General features: G+C 40.4%; 1 protein-coding gene across 1 annotated transcript in view; it reads right to left on the reverse strand.

Annotated features, from left to right (window-relative positions):
- Positions 1 to 239: 239 nt before the first annotated feature.
- Positions 240 to 23312, reverse strand: part of SLC16A10 (solute carrier family 16 member 10) — a 40514-nt gene continuing 17441 nt past the window's right edge. The window contains exons 2-6 of the mRNA XM_054393028.1: positions 15959 to 16103; positions 15108 to 15546; positions 3528 to 3671; positions 1566 to 1794; positions 240 to 475 (exon numbers count right to left, since the gene is read on the reverse strand). Coding sequence (XP_054249003.1) covers positions 240 to 475; positions 1566 to 1794; positions 3528 to 3671; positions 15108 to 15546; positions 15959 to 16103 — 1193 coding nt within the window. The remainder of the gene's footprint in view (positions 476 to 1565; positions 1795 to 3527; positions 3672 to 15107; positions 15547 to 15958; positions 16104 to 23312) is intronic.

Consider the following 23312-nt stretch of genomic DNA (forward strand, 5'->3'; position numbering starts at 1 on the left):
GATCACCACACACGTACACAGCAATGCTACAAAACTTCTAATGCTTGGAAAATGTGGCTGGATATCAAACGCAACACCTCATCCAAAAAAAAAAAAACGTTCAGTGGTATAAAAGATTCTTAGAGCAGTTTTGCAATTTGAGCAACAGTCCAAGATTTCTTCAGTATCCTAGAGCATCTTCAAAAAGTTACAATTCTACCGTCTGTAGAAGTTCGGGCTGGTATGGAGAAAAGAAAGCATCAAAAGTCAGATTCCGTTTCTTTGACTGACTTGGCTGTAGTGTCTGACACCAAAGTGCTTTCATTGTCTAGCATTTTCTCAGTAGTTTCTCTATCAACTGGTTTTGCTCTTTCTTTTAACTTCTGCCTTTCATGGACCCAGGGGATAAAAGACAATACAGCTCCGCCAATGATGGGAGGGACACCTGCCAGGTAGAAGGCTACATCATAGGTGCCCAGGAGATCACGCAGCAAACCTGGGAGGAGAAGAAAGTTACACCTGATGAATAACAGGGCCTCAAATCTACAGAAAACACGTCTTCCCTTGGGATTCTGAAACTTCACAGCTGGCACAGATTATTACAACCACTCATCTGACTACCTGATGGCCAAACAGAGCTGTGTACATATGAGTAGAAAGGTATTCCAGAGCTGACTTGATTCCAAGTAGCAAAGAACTCGGTCTGTCACCACTCAACTGCTGAGTTACTACCCATCATTAAGAGCAAGCATCACATTTCCTATTTGAAAGTTGCTCATGTCAGCTTCTCTAGCACTTGAATCTTGCAATGACTTGGAGAAATGATTCCTGCTTTGGTAAGTTGCCTTTGATGAGGATGCCTCTTACTCTAAATACACTGCATTGCTGGGAGCCTCTTATTAAAAGTGTTTTCCAACAGTTCCCTCTGGTTGTTCTCTCAAAGCTCTTCTCAATTACCAAGTTCCACTTAAGTATTAATAGCTGTGATACACCTTACTGAATACCTTTCAGTAGCACTCACAAGACCTTAGGATAAATTGCTATTTAGAAATCAGTGCTAAGAATTATAGCTTAAAGCTATTTCCATGTTCCAAAGAATTTCCAGTTTTTATCTTCAAACCCTGTCCTTTGTCAGTCCCCCATCAAAGAATGAAAAAAGCCAATGTCCTTACTTATAAGAAGCATTTGAAGTGAGTGGAGCTTTCATCCTATCTTTTCTGCATGAGCAAATTTTAGACTCCAGGTTATTTTCACATTCTAGTTTGGGGTCCTTTTCTAACAAACTCAACATATATGCTGTCACCTCAACAGCATGGAAATGTCAGGTCCTAACCCAACTGGAAATGTTTCTTTTAAGGAATGTTTTACATCTGCTAAACTTAAAACAAGATTGAAGCAAACTTCCAAGAGCACAGCAGATGGATAGCCCATGAGCTGCAGTGATATTCACCATGGATTCTGGAGCATATATACCAAGACACTCTCTAATATAGGGCACTGCATATATTGTAGGAATGGAAAATATGGCCAAAGAAACATGAAACCATAGAAATACCTTTACAGCCACACACCATATCTAGACTTACCTGCAATGGGTGGACCAACTGTCATAGGTATTGACATGAGTCCTAGTAGAAATCCTATGGCCTGGGAGACATCTTCAGCCCCAACAAGCTCAAAGGCAATAGGAGCCATAATGCAAATGAAGCACCCATCAAACAAGCCCATGAAGAGACATACAGCAATGAGACCTCCAAAGACATGGCAGAGTGGAATCATCATGGACATCAGGCCAATAAAGAAGAATGAAGCCACCTAAACATGACCAATACAAAAGCAAGTTGCATCAAATCAGCAAAGCTCAAGGGAACAGATGAGCTTTCTTGCATTTCTAGTGATTTATCATAAAATAAATACAAGCAGCCTCCATGGATTACCATCAGAAGTTACACACCAGATTAAACCAACAGTGCACTGTCAAAAGAAACCCAAATTCCCATTTCAAAATGCACTTGTAATCAACTATCCTGCAGTGACTAAGATAATTTCTTATGCACCCACATTTTGAAGGGTTACTGTCTGCTCTTTTCACAAGTGAAAGCCACAGAAAAATAGCAGAAGTTTAATAAATCTAAAACACTCCAATTAGACTCCTCAGCATTGCAATTTAAGTAAAAACACCAATATGAGTGATTACTTCAGGGTCTTATTTTCAGAGGTGGCATCTGAAAGTGGCAATTTTTCCACATAAAGGTATCTTGCTGTATTCCTGTAACCAGACATACTTAAAGATTTTACATGACATTGTTTGTTGTAAGTTAAAGGACTTGGTCTTTCAGCAAAACAAAGCAGGATTAAGTGAATATTCATTTTCCCCTCAGAAATGCTGATTTACAACAGAAGAGCTGAAGGTGCTGGGTTACAGCTTAGCAAAATGTAACATGTTTTTTCCATGCTTAAATCTATGTGACAGCAACAGTACTCAGAAGCGTTCTAGTTCATGCCCTAAAAGTGCATGGTTTTCATTTCTAAAGGGCTGTAGTAGAAAATGAAGAATATAGAATAAAGACTGAAGAATTTTAAAAAAGTTGTAGTTTCCTCTGCAAGTTAGGTATTTGTAATCTGTGTAATCTCAAAGCTGCCTTTTCACTGTATCTTAATATAGGCACTTGCTGAGCATGTAACAATAGGTATGAAGTCCATGCAAATGGATGAGATACAGCCCCAGTCTGTCATCAGGGAGTCTACATTGCTGTAGCGATGGCAACAAGTCCTCCGTCCTCGGAAAGGTGGCCCCTGGGCAAGTTCCCACGGCTGCAGTGCAGAGAGCAGCCAGCAGATGTCTCTCGGTGCTCATTTCAAACCCCACCACAACCCCCGCGGCTTGGGAACCGGCAAGGTTACCAGCTAAAGCTTCTGCAAAAACTCTGCACCGACACTGCTGCTTTCTCAAAAACACCATATCCTTTCTACGTGTGGAGAGGAAAAGGTGTCCGGCCTCCTTCATCCTCAAGATTCAGCATTTCTGGAAGCTGTGCTTCTGCAAGAATTCCTTCTCAGTCCACAAAATCTCAGCCAAGCACCCCTGATACTCCCATGGCTTTACCTGTGTGCACTATGCACAGAACATACTTGACAGCAAATTGTCAGCAGAGACCAAGAAATGAGATCTAAAAATCTTTAAACATAAGAATACAGATGCAGAAATATTTTTTCCCTATTATGAAATCATGGATAAAACAGGGCAAGTAGAATCCATAGAGCCCCCCAAAGGTTCTCTCACTCATGTGCTAATCATTAATAATTTCTTTCCCAGCAGGTAGCAAATATACTTTTTTTTGAGCATTAAAAAAAATTTAAAAAAAAAATCAGAGATTAACGACCTTTGCACCAAAGGCTCCTAGCATCAAAAACCACACATGAAGAGTTTCCTACAGTTTAGGAATTCCTCCAGCCTGAATCTCCATTTTGCTTACTTAACAGGACCCCGCAACCAAAGCCTTCAGGACATTGTTTGTATACTCCTCCAGAGCAGTGTGAAGACATACCTGCAAATAAACTTTCTTTGCACCAGGAACATAATCTGCAACTCTGCCAAAGATCAATCTGCCAACTCCTGAAGTAATGCCCAGACACAGCAGAAGCACTTCTTCTGGCACGCTGTTACCAAATCTGTCTTTCACATGCTTCATCTGTTTAAAGAGAGGGGTAGAGAAAACAAACTGGCTTTAGAATTAAAAGGAAAATAAACCTTAGAAAACTTGAGTTAGGTAGAAGTAACCTGTGAATCTCTGACTTAGAAATATGGCTACAAACGGTCAGCTAACTTACTCTGCTTTTACAGATTTCTAAGTTTTGGACTGGCTCATCACTATTGGGTTTTGTTTGAGTTTTTTGGTTGGTTGGGTTTGTTTGGAGGCTTTTTTGTGTTACTGGAGAGGGTTTTTTTGTTCAGCTGGGGTTATTCTTTCCATATCAATCATGAAGACCAGAAACTACCCACAAGAAAGATTTATTTGCACGACCAGCTTTTGAATCACACTTGGCAACACCAAGTAGGGCAAAGTGGGCATTAAAAGATGCAGAAACAATCTGCATAGCCCTGTTCTCTGGATAAGAAACTAAAGGCTCTGAGGTGTGAAGAAACAAACAGAAGAAACTGACTTGAAGTAGTGAAAACATTTGAGAGTCAAGGTGACCACAGGCTGACAGTCCTGGATAGTAACAGTTGGTGTGCAGCTTTTGCTAACTCTGGTTATGTGACATCACTTCAAATGAGAGAATCCTTAATCTCCATCCATAAAATGGAGCTGTTCAGTTTTAGTAACCCCTTTAGAGCAAAACAGTCAAGATCCTTTCCTGGCAGAGAGTTAATATAGAAGCAGAGACCTTTTCTCCCCAACATAGAAAGGATTTGCTGAATGAGAGTGATTTTAAGTACAAAATCATCTGAAGTTTTTTTGTACAACAAATTTGGGAACAGTGATGAAATTTTTCATCTGGAATGATATTTAAACATAAAGATAAGTTGTTCTATTAATTCCCTTTCCATCAAAGGTGAGAAGAAAAGCTGACAGTTTTCCCACTCCTACCTTTATGTGCCTGTCAACACCTGCTGGCCAAGCCAGCCAGAAAAGCCAAGATATTTTCTGCCATTCTTGCCACCTGTTCCACTTCTGTTTCTGCAGCCTCCAGCTTGTTTAATTAGCAGACCTGGTTTATCCACTCCCCAGAGGCTTTTCAAGAGGTGAAATATAGCTCTCCATCTAGATAACTATTAACCCTGCATCTGAGTCATGGATTTCTCAGAGCAGCACTCTTGGGTGGAAGATAAAATGCTGTCTGCTCTTAGATCACTGCAGGAAAACACTGGATTCATCAGCTCCTTAAGTCAGAAAGCAACTGCTGCTCATCTTCACCTTCATATATCTAAACTGGGTTGTTGGCTTTTTTAGCTTTCACTCCCTTTAAGCACACCATAACCTTAGGGAGAATTTCCAGCTCAGTACAGGGAGAAACATTCTCCAGGAGCGCAGCAGGCAGTGGTGCAGTCTGCCCAGAGAGCTTGTTCAGAATGCTTCCTTGGATGTTTTCCAAACAAAAGTGCACCAAGGCCTGAGCAGCATGGTCTGATCTCAGAGCTGACCCTCTGATCCCTAACAACATATTTGATCTTCAGTGATACAGTCACTAAATAAGCTGTAAGTAACAACAGTATTAACTGAATAGCTAAAAAATCCAGTGATCCAGGATTAATTCAGTACTGCAAGTGCTAACTCACGGACTGACAGACACTGGTTAAAATGCATTATTCTAGGTTAAATGCATTTACTTTGATGAAGTAGCTTAAAAGAAATTCATATTTTCAGATTTTTGGCTGATAGACCTACTCATACTTCTGAGCCTTCTCAAACAGCGTGTCTCATGCATGCTCTTAGCATTGCAGAGCTAGACTGGCTGCAATTCCATGACTCTTAAGGCATTACCTACAAGCAGCAGACACATGAAAGGCCAAAGCATTTCCCTCCCTGTTTCACCTGTTCTCAGTAATGTAGGTAGGTAGCTCTTTACTCCTAAGAGCTGTGTCCATGCTGAACTGCAGGCCTGATCTCTCCAGCAAAGGTCTGTAATTTTGCCTGAGACAGCCAGGATAAGATCTGAGAAGAGCATGGCTTCTTTACTGGTATAAATTATTATCTTTGTACAAGCCAGTATTCCAAGCCACAGAACAATATAACTGAACACATTCTACCATTATGATCAGCATAATGCATGCAAACACAGATCATTCTCTCCTAATGAGACTAGAAGAAAGATCCCCACTTGGTAGTGGCTGGAATGCTTTCAGGTTAGCTTTGGCTAACCTCTCTTCAGCCAACCAGACCCAGATTTCACCAAGATCTTGTATTCAATGCATGCATAGTTCAGCAATACTCCTGCACTGAATCAGAGAGAGAGCGCTATCAGGGCAGAGCTCTAGCTCCCTTCTTCCAAACACAAAGAACCTGAATCCAAAAGAAGTGGTAATGAACTAATTCTGTCAATTGCCTTCCTCCTGTGCATATTCCATGTGGGAATTCCTAATGAAGTAAAGCTTTAGCTGTTAGAGTTATCTTTCAGAGCATGTGGAAGATGAGTACAATCCTAGAGATCTAAGTAGGCAACCAACAGAAAATTCAAACTGGAGAAACCAAGACAATGGTTGTCAACTAGTAAACAGTTTTTCTACTCAAGAACCACAAACGGTAATATTTTTTAAAGCAATTAAACCAGTCCTCAAGTCTTGAGAGAATGAATACAATGGGTAGGCCTGAAAGATATTCAGGGAATAGTGTAAAAAGCAAGCTGGAGACTGAGAAAAGCCTGAAGCACAGGGGACAAACCAACCCTACACTGCATTACAAGGCAATCCATGACTTCCACTCTTCCCCTTTTTCCATTTCACTTCATCTCTCAGGGTATTTTCAGGTCTTATCTTCCACAGTAGCTCCTTTAGGTGTCAGAGACTAGATCCTATTGCAGTGACAAGACACAACAAATGAACAGGCACAAAATCAGTGGTGGATGAGCGTGGCTTTGGCAGCAGCAGCAAGACAGAGCACACGTGGTGGAAGAAGCTCACAGTGGCTGAGAATATGGATGAGGAATAAAGCCAGGGATATGCAAGAACTGAAGTGTTTACATACACATGAGGGCTGAGAGAAATTGTCAAATAATTCACCCTTTGAAGTACTTTTTAAATTGATTCTTATTTGTGACTACAACCCACAACTTAATGTTAGTTCTATCCATCCCTTGTGGCCTAAAGCAGTGTTTCCTGGCCCTATCTTACTCTCAAAACTCAACTAGCCACTGTGTCCAAAACAAGCTGCTCCCAGCAAGTCCAGGTTAATCACATTCACCTGCATTTCCAGAACAACAGCAGAAAAGGAAACCAAACCAGAACTGCTCATAAGCATCCCACAGGATCATCATAAGCTAAAGATCAAAGTAAAATTGTGATAAAACCACCCCAATTTCTCTCTAATTCATGGTAGGCAGCAAACCCTGACACAGAAGGACAGACATTGCACATCCTGACCTTGGCCAGTGTTTTGAAATTCTCAATTCCCATGAGCCAGTCTGGAATAGATGACTTAGATAGAACAATTGTAAGGACAGATGTTGAGATGTCTGGGAAAGCTATGTTTGATTAGCAAGTCCTTGCAAAATCCAATGTGTCAAGGAAGACTCCATAGAAATCTGCTCAAATCTACCCCTGTTTAAAATTATAATTAATACTATGGACAGTGAAATAGAACATGGACTTATTAAATTTGCAAACTACCTCAAATGAGTATTTCAGGCACTAAAGAAAAAAAGACTGGAATTCAAAACTATCTTGGCAAGCTGGCATCTCAGTCAGGTGTAAAATAATGATTAATTTTCATAAAAACATTGAGGTAGAGATCTAAAACACACAACATGAGGTAAGTGAGCAGGATGAACACACGCTGGAAGAATGATCTGGCAACAGCTCTTTGGAAAGGGAACTGAAGGCTTAGCAGATTAAACCTCAGCATGTTCTGATAATGTCATCCTATTGCAGATGTCATACACTATCAATTCATGACATGTGACCTTCACATACTGCTCAGCACCACCAAGGCCTCAGCTGAATTAGGCCTTCTATTTGGTCATCACTCTCTATTAAAGACTTGGGCCATGCATGCAGAACCCAGAAGAAAGATCTGGATGTAAGCAGAAATTTGTTAAGCATGGCTCATGAAAAAAAGATTTAAAAAAATAACTTCAAAAGGCCCTTTACTAAAGTCTGCACTTAACTGGGTAAATTGGATCAAGTACTGGCATACCTCCAGTCTTATTTTCTAAGATTCATGAAGTGATTTGATGTCTTAGTGTAGCCACAAACACTTACTGAGTGTTATAACAGGAACACTTTTTTTAGTTGGCAAAACTCTGATGCATATTTGCTTAAAAGTAATCTTCTGACTGAAAAAAAAAAGCAATTTCCTGACATCACCACTTAAGTAAATTTTAGAAAGAGAATTAATTCTTTTCAAAGCATTGTGGCATTTGCTAATATCAAAGTGCTATCAGGTACTCATGTAGCTAAAACTAAGCATAATACCTGATATTCTGATTAAGAAGTTGTGGAATATCAAAGCAAGGGATTAAGATATCCTATATAAACACCCAAGGCAACAAGAACATATTTTATTGACCAGTGTGTACACTGGACTCATTAAAAACTGCTTTGCCTGGTTGTTGTAAACAAAATTTAAGATGGATTTTCAAAGTGGCTAACAGAAGTGAGGCAACTAAACCTCCTTATAATTGCTATAAGCTTATAATATGGACTACTTTAATGTATTAAATTTTTACTTAAGTCTGCTACTATACATCCAATTTATTTCTTTAAGTTGAGGAAGAAATCTATTGCACTACTCTGTCTACTGAGGATGTCTTGACCTTGACTTCTAAACAAATAAAGGTCAAACCTCATTAGCCTAGAAATAAAAATAAGAATACTGAAGATGAATATAACAGCATATGCTATTTTGTCCAGAAATAAGAACAAAAATATGCTACCAAAAGTGATTTTTTTAAAAAACAAAGAATGGTTAGTAGTTAGTTACTTCAATTAACTACCTCATTTCTTTCCTTATTTGTGCCTAAATTAGACACTGTTGGAAATATTGCATAAATTTTATAGAAAGCATCTATTTAGCTTCTGACAACTCGAAGCTGAATGTAAGCTTACAGTAAAGGATATGGGAGGACAAGTGGAACTATGTATTAGCCAATTAAATGAAGTAGTAGGTGCTGTCATCACTTCCCTTTTTCCATCATAAGACAGCAAGCAAGACCTTTATTACAACACTGTTAGCTACATTTTCTTGTCACAAAAGGATGTCTTCTCCCTGAACTTAAGCTGTCTGCCTTAGCCAGTCTGCCTAAGTGGTAGGGGGAAAAAAGATAGTATGAAGTAGAAAACAATTTGCTGCTTCTCCCACCACCACCCCCAGTGTCAGAAGTGGACAATCTAGCCAAGAAAAAAATACTGCCAGATCAACATCGAGGTGTGCTGGGAAAGAAGTAAGTGCACAGGGTAATTACAGAAGTGGGTAAAGGGGGAAAATTTCACTAACCTGGGCAGTCAAACTGCAGCAGATGTTGCGATCTGAAGGGAGATAAATGCAAAGATTAGAAAAGCAAGTAAAGCACAGGGAGCCACTGAAGGTTTGGGGTGTCAGACATCTGCTTAATAATTACATTGGAGCTTTACAAAACCAGTGCCTTGTCAGTCTTCTGTTGGAGACAGAAATATAAGCAGGTAAAGTGGATGAGAAAGGCAATAGTGCTAAAACTGACAGCTGTACCTACAGTTCTAACGATTTTAGATTATCTACAGTGAAGAGAAATCTGTTTGGCAGTTATCTGTTAGTATTGGACAACTGAAAAGACACTACCCTAGCATCACAAAACAGACTAACAGCAGATTCTGGGAAAAAAAAAGACGTAGCAGACTTCAGACAAATGACTGATGTAAGATCTGAAGAAAGGAAGAGGTTTCTTGAGGAGCAGCTCATAAAAGCAAGTGAATGTAGTGATGGAGGCCAACATTTTCCCCTCTGAGTAAGAAATACCAAGCATACCAATTAGATATTAAACATTATTCTACACAACGTTTTAAAAGTAGCAAATTCATGACATAATAGAAGTGGTTCCCAACACAGACAGCACTTACCTTATGAGAACTGGTTTTGCTCATGATGTGTTATGTGCATGCACTTCACCATAGGTGTGTATGTGGGGGTTTAGAGATTTTTGGTCACTAGAGTCCATACAGCACACACCACACTAAATCATGCTTTGCACCAACACAAAGCACAGCACTTATCAGTGCTTCTATTTGTCTCCACTGGGGAATCCAGGACTTGAAGGGAGGAGAGAGGTGCAGGATTAGGACTGTGCACACAATCACAGAATTAACCAGGTTGGAAAAGACCTTCAAGATCATCAAGTCCAGCCTATCACCCAACACCATCTAATCAACATGCACAAGTTGAAGAGCTCCTTACTGCAAGGTATGGAACTCTTCTATGGCTTCTTAAGCAGATGCAGGTCTCACTACAGAGAACACAAAAAGCAGCTACCACTCTCTATGCAGAGATGATAGCAACTGGAATGCTGGTGTCTCAAATGAGTCTAATCTAGAGATGTCACACCTCACTTAAGGAGTACAATCGTAGAGGAGGCTTGAAGAGTTACAAAAATAGTTGTAAGTAAAGCAACCTACACTAGATTCTATGGTCCTGCTCTGGCAGGGGGGTTGGACTTGATCTCCAGAGGTCCCTTCCAACCCCTAACATCCTGTGATCATACTATGGCTGATGAACAGGGTGTTGTTGGGCAGAACATCAACTACTGCAGTAGAAGTCATCCTGCCTCCCCTACAGCTTGCCCCAATACAGACCTGCTGGAGAATCTTGGGTGTTTTCTATACCCTTCATATTTTCCAGTATAATTTTTCTTGATGACCCAAAGCTTTTGCTTTGGTACAGTCTGGAAGTGGAAAATTTCTCTGAATGGGCAGAATAAAGAGACTGTTTTGTCCTCAATAAATAAGGCCTTTCAGAAACTGAGCATACAGAAGGGAATGCAAAGCGAATACAACTTTTCAAAGTACGCAGCAAGAATTACAAATTATTTCCTAGGGAAAAAAAAAAAAAACAACTATGACTGCAGAGAATCTTCTGGAGCTTGGCTCTTCATTTCTCCAAGTTGATTGCACAGGAAGACAGTTTTTATTGGCACATGTTCTAGGGAGCCAAGGTTCAGACATTGAATCTGCACAGCAGACTGATCTCTTAAAAAATAAGGCATAACAACTGATGCAGAGTGAAAAATGGGTAGAGAGGAGTCAAAACAGCTGGCTGATAAAGAACAGAGCTGAAGGACAAGTCATCCTGGTTCAGTTCCAGAAGGCAGTCCAAGGTGATAAAATAGTTGCAGAACCACAAAGAAGGATCTTGCATACTACAAAGAGGAAAAGGAGAGAATTGCATCTATCAACATGAATCTGTATCATCTATAATCCAGACCAACAAATCCTACTGATAATTTTTTTTTTCACTTCAGAAACAAACTAAAGACTTTCCTTATCTAAAGAACAGGAAAATGTGGATGCTCCAGCAAAAGATAAGAAGTACAGACCAGTAGACAGCACCATCTTTTTGTGCAAGGACAGACTCTGTGGGCACAGCACTAGGCCCAGCAAATTTGAAGCAACACACACAGATGATCTGGAGACAGACTAAGCCACACAGCAGACAAATATTTTTCTGAGCTGTCCAATTTTGTGATGCAGCAAAGACAAATGAGTTTGTTTGTATGCATTAAAAAATTCTTCTATCAAGTACTTTAGAGATTCCAACCATCTCCATGCCCCTCCTAAGAATAAAAATGTGTTAGGATAATGAATATTTTGAATGATGTTTAGCTTCTGAGAAGCAGACTGCCTACATGATTTAGCCTTTTAGTGCCCATCACCCCTTCTGACAAGCTTTATCTAAGACATTGCTCTAAAGCATCCCTACACAGCAGAAGAACCATGACCTCTCTTCTCTTATCAGAGAAAATACAATTGCAGTATTGCTCATGGCTATCTTTAAGCCCAGAGACTGTCTAGAGAAGATTTGTGAGCTCTGAAGTGACAGTTTACATTGAAGGCACTGTCACTACAACTATTGAGCTTCCCAAAGTGAACTAGTTGCCCTGCATGTCAAAAGGTGTCCCTCCAGACACTTACTAAGCTTCTAGAATTTCAAGAAGGCAGAAGGATGTGTGTACATAGCTAGAGAAACAAGCACAAAAATACCTGTCTGTGGAACAAGCCAACCTTCAGCAAGCAGCCCATGTGTGATCACAGATCTAGCCTGTGGCACAATGCTCATTTTCACTGTCTTGGTCTGCAAACCTCTAGAACTTACTGCAAGAGAGGTATACCCTTGCAGATGTGGAAACCAAAGAAGCCACCATAACCTTCATTAAGCCAAAGGAAAAGGATTGATTCCCAAGGATTTAAAACACCCTACTGAATATTTTGACCAAGTCTTTGAAATATTTCACCACTAGATATTTTATGCAGAGAAGATCCTGTCTGTATTAGTCAGCTACCTCAAAGATCTGGGTAAAAAAATCATAGAATTGAAGGATTGTCAGGGTTGGAAGGGACCTCAAACATCCTCTAGTTCCAACCCCCCATGCCATGGGCAGGGACACCTCACACTAGATCAAGTTGCTCAAAGCTGTAAATAATTCAGATGACAAGGGCCATGGTCTTGTTCATGATTTTGACTTAACAGGCTAAGGAACTTCACACATGTGGTAAAGTAATGGAAATGCTGAATTCTGGCAGTTAAGACATAAGAACCAGTCCCTCAATTACACTTAGCTTCAGGTTGCAGATGAGCAAGTCCCCCCAACCCTGTTCTTCCTGGAGATGATGGTGGGAGATTTCCTCTTTCCTTTTGTAAAATATATAACACTGGAAAGACAGCTGAAAGACCACAGGAGGCAATGAAAAAAACAAACTGAACAGGAAGGATTATCCAGGTGCAGAAGCCCAAGATGACCAGGTATGCTGGGTAGTGCTGACTCAAGTGCCCAAAATGGGTCAAGTGGCCTCTGAAGGAAGGTACTCCATCTGTCACAGCTGTTTGTGGACTGAACAGGGCAGAGGATTAGTGGCCTGGTAAGAATGCTTGTCATCACTGGCACTTCTTCCCAGCCATTCCTAGAATCTATAAAAAGAGAAGGGAGCTACACCAACATACACTTGCTCTTGCAACATACACTGTCCTCTGAATTCTTCCAAACTGTATTCCTGGGTTTCATACAGCAAAACACAGAACACATGCACTTCACAGCTACTGCTGACCAAAAATCTCTGCATATGCAAGCAGGTACCCATTATGGACTATGAGCATGGATAAGCATCAAAAGGGAAAGTCAGATTTAGTGTAAATCAAGGAAAATGCAGCAAATCAGGGTACTAAATATTTAAATCTGATTTTCCTGAGCTATTCTGAAGTTTTAAGGGTACAGTAAGTGTAAGATAACCTCAGAAGCACTCAGAGACCCTGCCTGGGACCTTAGGAGCCCCTTTGCTGTTCAAAGCCAGTGGACAGCAGCTGACATGCAGTGACTGGAGCACACCAAGTATGCAGCCTCCAGCTACCATTGACCAAGAAATGACACACAAGTAGGGTCAAGAGAACACTGGCAGAAACCAGCTTTCCAGGTGGGAAAAATGAAGCTTGATAAGTACAGGAACCAGGCCTGAGGGCTAAGGGGAGAATCATAAGCTTTAGGCTCCACGCAGATAGCTCCTTTTAGGGCACCTGCAACCAGCATCCCATTCTAGTGGTCTGATTCTGGCCAACCAACCCTAACTGTGGGGTAAAATTAAGAGGTTTAGCATAAGGAAAGATGTCATTGTCCAAGTACCATCTCCCTTTTCCAGTAGCACTACTGTTTTTTAAAGGCAGTAGAAACAACAGTTTCTCTCCTTTTCAAAAGCTGGGGAACATCATCTGATTCAGTAGATGTGCCAGCAAAATGTTATTTTTCATACAGCAGTTGACTTATCTGCTATGTACTTCTGGAAGCACATAAACTGTGGGGTTTTATCAGAAGCAGACAAAATGAGATAAAAGTCCAGAGCTATCTACTGGAGCTGAGGTGGCTATGTTGAAGGGCAGAATCCATGCTGATCCTTCATAAACACTGATCCATTCACCGTCTCAAATACAGATCCACACAGACCTTCCTTAAAATCTTAAATTCTGGTTGTGCTTTGAAAGAGTTCTATAGTGCTATCAAACATTGTATTAGTAACAGCTTTGAACAAGTTGTTTCCCTGGATTGGAGCTCTGTTTTGCAATCAGAACTTGTGCCAATCTGATAAAGGGGGGGGAAGAAAGCACTCAACAGGACTGAAAGCACACCATAGAAAGAAAACAAAAAATACACAGAAGGGTTTGTTCTCTGGAATTCAACCAGCAGCTTCAGTCCAATCTAGAAACATGAGACATTCATACAAGCATCTTGGTTAAAAATAAAGTATTTTAGAGGTTCTGTGTGACTGCTTGTATAGGAGGAGTTAGTATCAGGTGCCACTCTACCTTAGCCAGCCAATTGTAAAGTTCTTTGAAATAGTCTAATTGCAGGTGCTTAGAGAACAAGATCTACATGGAACTATTGCTAGGAAGCAGTGACACCCCTCACTGTACTGCATACAAACCTGTGAGCTTTTAAGGAGTTGAAGATAACAGAATTCAAGAAAATAATTCATCATTTAAGCACCTAGTGCAGGAGAACCAGCCAGACATATCTCCTGGTTGCATCAGAATTTCTTAGATTAACTGTACTGCAGAAAAAAAGAATTCTGCTAAGGAAGCATTAACTTTATCACATGTATAAGAAATGGCTGATGGACAGCTTGCCCATCATCAGAAGCTAAAGCTCTATCAGTTTCTGCAGAAAGCAATAAACACCAGCTGAGAACTGGCAGCTAGAAGCACAGATTGATAGGATTAAGTTGTTAGTACTTTAGTGGTAAACTACAAAGCCCAAGTTTGAGAGACAAAACACTCCAGTACTTCAATAAATTGCAAAATAGTCAATAAAATATACCCTAAAAATGCTTTTTAACAAACATGCCTCAATTGAAAAGAAAAAAAAAAATAAAATCGGAAGGTTTACTTGTTGGCTGTTATTTAATCCTTCCCTTAATCCTCTGAAATGTACAAGCACCATTGGCAATGTATGCAGCCAACTACCAGAACCTCCTTGAGTGGTGGAGAACACTTTTCAAACATCTGCTTTCATGGTTAAAGTATTTTACCAAGAACAAGGACCAAAAATTTTAACTAGCTCAACGAATATTTCTGATTAGAGCCTTCTTCTAATCCCAGACATCCAAATGAGGTTTGTTGCTCTCCCCAAACAACTTGCATTTCAAATGGTGCTTCCTATCACAGATCACCTTCTTAGTCCATAACACAAAGGAAGATAGCTGTAGTGTTTAAAACGTGGTACACAAATGAACACACACTTACCAAGTGAACATAAGGCACAAAGTATCCAAAAAGTGCAGCTGGGATCCCAAAAGCCCAGATTCTGTAGCTGAGGATTTTGAAAATGGAGAAATTGCAAATCTTTTTTTCAGAAGAACATCTGAACTTTCCCTTCTTTCCCCCCTCCTTGTCTTTGTCACTGTGAATAAGGGGTTTGTAGGTAAAGCCAGCCAGGAACAGAACAAACATGAGGATGCACAGGACCCTCAGGGTGTTGTAGAGGCCAACAGAGTCGATCAGAACTCTCAAGAGGAAGGGCAGTGACACAGTGAACAAGCTGCTGCCCGCAGTGACGATGCCGTTCACCAGGCCAAGGCGTTTCTTGAAGTAGTGCCCGACAATGACCAAGGATGGCTGGTAAGCAAAGGAGCAGCCACAGGCAAATAAGATTCCATAGGTGAAATAGAGAGGTTCAATGGTGCTAGATCAAAAGAAAGGAAGGGAAAAAAAAAAAAAAAATGAGTGCTTTGTACCATACTGCATGCTCACACCTACCACAGGCAAGGCAGATTCAGCGAGCGGACATGTTCACAGAAATGAGTTAAGAGTTGTTCAGGACAGTGCTGCTGATCTTACAGCATTAGTCTTCTGCTGAAACCACTATGCACAACAGTTCCTGCTAAATAGGGAGTGCTGCGATGAGGTTATACTGGGGGGATTACTTTTGAAGCTGAAAGTACCACTCTGAGTTATCACAAGTCACAGCTGGAAAGAAAGGCAAGCAAACCAAGGTTTCTAATGGAATATAAAGTCACACTGCTGACAGGATCAGCATTACCTCTACACTGTAACATTGATAAAATAATTTAAATTTGAAGACTAGAGTTGCTTACCTCACAAAAGAACTTGCAAGGAGTCCAGTGAACCCTACTGCAGCTCCAACAACAGCTACTTTTCGACAACCAAACAGGTCTGTGAATATGCTGACTATTGGAGAACAGAAGAAGACCATCCCCATAGAAAGAGAGCTCACCCATGCTGCAAAAGAGAAGATAACAGCTTTGTCAGGAAACCAAGAGCTTTAAACTTTCAGTATTTTAGTTCAGCAATAAAATCTTACAGAAGATGTGAGTAACAATGGGGTAAGAATTATTTTTAAAATATTTAAATGGGATTTAAATAGTTACTTAACACGGTAAAAAACTTGGCCAATTTACATGATCAGTTGATTTGGACTTCAGCTTAAGGAATGCTGGGTTTGGGGTTTCTTAAACACCACAAAACCACCAACCACCACAATTATTCCTCCAGTAACTAACCCAGTATTCAAACTAATCACCAGCCTGTTAAAGATATCTTTAAGGCTCCATATCCACTCTGACATCAGTTAGAACATTTCACTTGATTTAATTCTAGACTTCAACAACCAAACAGCTACATTTGCTTAAAAAAATATATTAACTTAATTACACAGATCTAGATCCTACTGAACATTGGTTGCTTGTGCACTCATTGTTACAGGCCTTTATATCATAGTATGCACATGAAAAGTAAGATTTTGCTTTAAACAAACTCAAGGTAGCACAATCATTTCCACATACAATAGGAAAATATCACTGCATCTAATACTGCTCCAGCACTACACACATTGTTAGAGCTATACTTGGTTTAACAAATAAGCCTTTAGATCAGCAAAGTTTAATTGAGGGTACTAAATGTTCATCCACAATTGCCTTTTTTTGTTCCAACTGTACAAAAATATCTTAAAAAAAACTTGGGTAGAAAAGAATTTGATGCAAATTAGAAGCCAGCTTTCTGCTTCACTTCATGCAGGTGTTCAGAACCACACCTTTTGCCTGCTATCATCTAATCATTCTTTCAAACAAGCATTACTGATGTCACACCCAACAGTTCTCCCAGGGCATGAAGGTAAATCAAGCTGCTGTAGCACAACCACCAATGCATACACATTCTTAAGGGTAAGTGTCCCCATTCACTTGGAAAGGAATTTTGGTTAAAACTTTCCTAAAAACACAGTGAGGCAAACAATCAGGGTTCAGTAATATGGGCAAATAAAATCAACTGGAGGGGGGAAATATATATATATATATATAAAACCAAAAGACCTACTAAAGAATATTACATCAAGTCTTAAAAGCAGTGCTGTTAAAGCACCAACCAGCCTACACATTGAAGACCCCACTGTGCAAGGCACTAGAAGTACAACAAACAAGCAGAAAAAAAACCAAACCTGTCCCTTCAGAGAGTTTACAATAGAAGTGAAAGACAAAGAACAGCTGGCTGGAGAAAAACAAAATGACAGCAGAAGGAAGGAAACTTTTATTTTACAGCAAGCAATGACCTCAATGAAACACGAGGTAACTCTTTGGGGAAAGAGGTATTATTGGACTTCAAGCAAGTGAAAATTAGAATGAATTTTCATGGCACAATCTGAAGAAGAGTAATTCAGGTAATTCCAGTGTAGAACTAACCTAGACAAGATAGCCCTGCCAGCCTTACACCCCTGCAGCAGCACCATGAGCTGTATGCAGAGCACAAAGGATTAGGAAGAACAAGGCCCTTGTGACTGAAAGGCAAAACCCAAGTTTATGAAAGGTCTTTCCTTCCTTTTCCTCTGCAGTTGAGGAAGACTCAAATGCACCCTGAGTATGGCAATACATGACTCAGATCCATCCATTTCACAGTGCAGATGGTTCCTGATGTTGCAAGACAATACTATACCAACTACAATTTATAGCAGAAGGCAGAGAGAGTAAATGCATTCATACAGTCCAGAGATCTGCCAGCTGTGGAGCTTCCAAGTTCAGCTTCTACAAGACTCATCCTTCTACTTATCGCACACAGCATGAGCTGTATAGAGCCTGCAGCTCTATGGTCTAAAGGAAACTGCAAACACTAGAGGAACAATGTCCATGGCTTCCTGTCATCACCTCAAATAAATGGTAGCTCCACCACCATGAGGAGTCCTCAGCATCTCTGCATGGCTTGCAGGGTAGCACTACGTATGGCAAAGTGCCTCCAACACCTGGGGTATCTGCAAGGCCCAGATAGAAGGCAGCTCCATCTTGAGGAGTGGGCATCACAGAATTCACTGTCAGACTCATGGTGGTATGAAGGTACCAAGGAATTACTGAACCTGCTGCCAGCTTTCATGCCTAGGTATGAGAAGATAAAAAAGCAACTTTTTACTAAACAAACCCTCCAGAGAGATTGCTGCTTACAAGAATCCAGTCCCACATGGAGAGGTCATCCCCCCCCCCCCCCATGCACAGAGACACACAGGTAACAGAATTTAAGTAGCTTGTGTAAAGTCACAGACTAAATTACTTCAGAGCCATGGATGCAAGTCCAGCAGCTCTTAATTTCCAGTAAGCCCAGGCTGTGATTAATTAATTAGGATTCTCTTTCATGACATCAAATTAATGGCTTATGCAGCTAGCAAAATAATTGGAACATAAAAGCCTGAAATGAAAACATTCACCTCAAATTACATTGTTAGCAACATGCTGACTTTCTCTTCATGCTTTCAGACACTAATGAAATATTCCTTCCCTATCACTTGGTTCCCCTTTTTTGTTCCAGCAACAACAGGCAAAGCCTGAAAGAGAGAAAGATTCCCAGTGAACTTCAGAGTTAAGAGGAAGTATATGGCCTTATCCAAAGCATTTCAGAAAGACACTTGCTTTACACCCCTCATCTACCTAATGGAAACTGGAGTCCTTTAAATTACAACTTTTAAGTTCATACAAGGGTCTTGTGTCCTACAGAAAAAGTGATTTAAAGAGATGTTGTTGGTATGCCTTGTACAAACAGCTCATTCAATGAAAAGCTGTTCTTGACATTTAATGTCACATGCATGCATAGTTCAAGAAATTTACTGTATTCATCCTTTGTGAAGAAATCCAGCACCAGAAAGCACCAACACAAACAGAAGAGTGTATGTGAATTCAGGTAAAAAATTCTTGCTGCAGTTCCTTGACCCCACAAAGAAGCTGATGGCTACAAAATATATTCAAATAGATGAAAGCAATTTTCAGTTTCACTTTGCTCAAAGTTTTTAAACATCTTTACTCTTTCTCACTCAATATGCAAAAAGTACGAAGAATTGTTTTCACACTTTCACAATACAAAGCTACAATTGTCCCAAATAAGTAAGATGAAAAATTACGAATGCAGCTTGCCAGAATAATGAGAGCTCTCCAGAGCAGTTATTACATATTAATTAAAACATTTCTCCTCCAGGCTGTTGGCTGCATTCCTGGCCACAAGCTGGCTATATTCCAGAGCTGCTAATTCAGATACTAATACAGCACCTAATTGCTACATAACTGCATTCATATTCATACACAAAACATTTTGATTGCCACAGCAGAGAAGCTATTTCTACCTTAAGGATCTGAACCTTCCTTAAGGCACTGGAACTTAAGAATGAACTCTTCAAAACACGCAGTTGCAGAACAAGCAGTTTCCAAGCTTCCCTAGAAGACAGAAGTTTTCCTTCATATACAAAAAAAAATAATAATCATTACAGAATCATAGAATATAGCTTAGGTTGGAAGGGACCTCATCTGCACCAACCTCACTGCCATGGGCAGGGATGCTTTTCAACTAGCCTCAGCTCAAGGCCTCATCCAACCTAGCCTTAAACAACCCCAGAGCAGCCTCTTCCAGAGTCTCACTACCCTTGTGGTAAAGAATTTCCTCCTAAGATCCCGTCTCTCCCTGAGCTTCAAACCATTCCCCTTTGTCCTATCACTGGACACCCCTATGGAAAGTGCCTTTGCAGCCTTCCTGTTGGATCCCTTGAGGCACTAGAAGGCAGCTCTAAGGTCACCCCAGAGCCTTCTCTTCCCTGGGCTGAAAAACCCTGGCTCCCTCAGCCTCTGTGGTCCTCCCTGAAACTCACCCCAACAACTGTCTCTCCTTTTTCCCCCATCAGTATTGTTCTATCCTTGTTGCCTGTGCCCAGAAGCACAGGGCTGCCCTTTGCCTAAGGCACTACGGATACATCCTCTTTTATCCATTACCTATTTTATTTCTCCAGGGAAAAGCTAGGAATTTCCAAGTGAGGGAATGGTTCAACAGATAATAGGTAACTAACAGAGCACCAAAACCACTACACCTAGCAAGCATCCAAATATCCTCCTGTATCCAGAGAGTCTCTGTAGGTCAGCCTCTTGGAAACTGCCAACTGTTTTTATCCAGCCTATTACTACTCAAAACCAACATCCAATGCCTCAATGCTTACAAGCTTTGCTTAACACACATCTGTGAAAACCTTTCCAGGGCCTGCTCAGTAGCTTCTTAGGAATTCTGAGGAATTTCATCAATTGCAGGTGCAAGAGGGACAGCAACTGGGTTTCCACAGAACTGTTCCCTTCACTGAGCAATCCACAGATCACAGAGCAGTAGAAAAGGAAAGCAGATGTTGAAATGCAGGTCTTGACACATTTAATATTCCTACCATCAAAAAAGTGCACTGCTTGCTCTACTCAAAAGAGATCTGCTGATCCCATTAGAGAAAGTGTGTGCTTAAGGACTAAAAATAAATCATGACATAACGTTGCCACAGGAAGTATCCCATACTCTGAACTCAGGTTACACGACTACAGCTTTCAGTTTGCTTATTTCAAGTTTACAGTCTGCAGATGTCTGAGCTAGGCTCTCCCAGAAGAGCAATACTAAAAAAAAAAAATTAAATCCCAATTTCGAATTCTAAAGTGTTATAGGCAAAGAATTTAGCACAATGAAATTCCATCTCTTTTGAACACCAAAGCTATCTTGAACTGGCTTTAAGAATCAGAATTATCTATAAAAGATCTAATCAGATTTCTGGAAACACACACAAAAGATCATGGTCAATACACAAAGATTTATGAACCACAGAGTAGTGGAAGTATCTGACAGGAATACAAGAGAGGGTTTTTTCCCCCATTCTTCCTTTTGTTTCTTATTGCTGAAGAACAAATAGTTTATTGAATAATCTCATTATTGAAAGATACTGGTGATTATAATGAACCAGAAACCAAGCACTACGTATGATCCACTGGATCCTAATAAAGAGATCTTTGAGCAGACACCCTGCTTCCATATCACAAGCCTGAAAGCCTAACCTCTGTTTTCAGTAGACATTAAGTCATTATCAGACAGCCTGAATTAGTTCATTCTGAATGGAAAGACTCAACTCCCCGATTTTACAAATAGCTGTGCTTATGCATCTCTTGAGCCCCCCTGCCTTGTGAGAATCCAAAAGGCTGTTTCAGGTTTGCATGTGCCATTTTCATCTTGATGCAGCAAGGGGGGAAAGAAGCAGAAACTTGCCCATGTGTTGTACCACCAGCAAAATAAGCTCATACAGGAGGAGTAAGAAACAAATCCAAACATTATACCAAGTGAGAACATCCACTGATTTATCCCAAGGCTTTATACAACATAGATGTTCTCCACAAGGCTTTTTACACCATAAAAGGGTGACAGATGAAAGGCCAAGTGCCAGAGGAGATTCACAAATATCCTTAACAGTGACCTTCCCCAATCTTGCCATTTACAAAAACAAGACTAGACTAGTTTCACCCTCTGCCTTTGTAAGTAATCACAACACACCACCACAATTTCTACTGAGATCAAGTCCTTGTAAGCATAAATAGCAGGAAAACAGAAAAGTCAGAAAAACAAGTATTCATGCACTGACAAAACATCCTGAATTGCTGCAGCTAGCTGATTGCTGAGCTGCCACCTCCTTCACACTGCCTATAACACTAGCTTAGGGTTTTGAGGTGTTTTGTTTCTTTGTTGTTTGGTTTGGGTTTTTTTTTGTTTGGTTGGTTGGTTGTGTTTTAGGGGGGTGTTTGGGGTTTTTTTGTTTGGTTGTTTTTTTGCTTGTTAGTTCCCCTGTAACATATAAACAAACCAGACAGCAACAGTGAATCCAAAGCAAATATAGGAAACAGATGATGACATTTTCTCCCAACTGTAAGGCACAAAGTAGGAACCTGAACCAGTTAAAGGAAAGAAAACGTTCTTGTAGACAAGCTACTTTTACTAGTAGAGAGACTGCAGATCTATGGAGTTAAAGTTAGAGGAAAATAAACATGCTTAAGTTAATGAAACAAAGCTCAAAAGTAAGAAGTGCAGTTAGGCAAAATATTGCTGGTGGAGATTATAAATATTAAGCCTTCAGGAACCTTTAAAGGAAGGCTGGAGTCAATCATTAACAGAAATACACACGCATTTGGATTTCACGGCAAACTGAGCTTGACCTTTGACACTTCATAAAGTCTAAAAATGCTGTGGTAGGAAGAATAAACAACGAACAAATCGATAAGAAATGGCTGTAATCACTTGCTGTTCCTTTTAGGAGTCACACAAGAATGTTTTCTGCTGACTGTCCGAGAGTTTTCAAAGCACAACGTAACCACATTTTTAACTTAACAGCCTAAAAAAATCCCTGAATTACAGATCTCCTTCCCAGGCATGTTTTTATCTTTGCCTCCCTCCCCTCTCCCCCAAATTAGCACTCGTTTCATCTTTTTTTTTTTTTAATACCCAACAGATGAGCACCAAGGATCACCATTCTGTTTTGATTTAGGATCAGTGATGTTGAATGGAAGAAAGCATTAGCTTCAAAGACAACAGAAAGGTTCAATCCTAACTGCTCTCACAACTATTTAGACACATTCTGGACATCCACAACCAAACATCTTGTGCAATGTTTTAGAGATATAGCACAGACTAGACCTCAAGACCCAAATTCCTCTTTAATGGAACTACTGGTCATCTTCCTTCACTGGTCATCTTCCTCTCCCCTACCTCACTGCAAACCAAGGTCACTTTTCAAATGGCACAAGCATACACTCTACTGCTACAGGATCAGAAGTCCTAGGGAGACCAGGATGAAGATAAAACCAAACAAGACACATCTTGCTTCACTAGAAAGTTTGGTACACTATTTGAAGTTCAGGAGTGTAGTTTATCATCAAGCAGTTCACAGACTAGCCCTAACTTTTCACATGCAAAGATCCTTCCTGAATCCATCAGAACTGGCTAAGTGACTCCATCACATCTTAGCAACTTCATTAGCAGCCCGAGGACAGATCATAACAGCTTGTATTAGGAGACCGTATTAGATGTGGAGGAAACTGGAATATCTAACAAGGAAATGCTGAGAGGCCCTGGGCTGTTTAGCCTGGAGAAGAGCAGACTGAGAGGGCATCTTCTCAATGCATA

The sequence above is a fragment of the Indicator indicator genome, chromosome 27 (assembly GCF_027791375.1).
Source record: "Indicator indicator isolate 239-I01 chromosome 27, UM_Iind_1.1, whole genome shotgun sequence".
Classification (NCBI taxonomy): Eukaryota; Metazoa; Chordata; class Aves; order Piciformes; family Indicatoridae; genus Indicator; species Indicator indicator.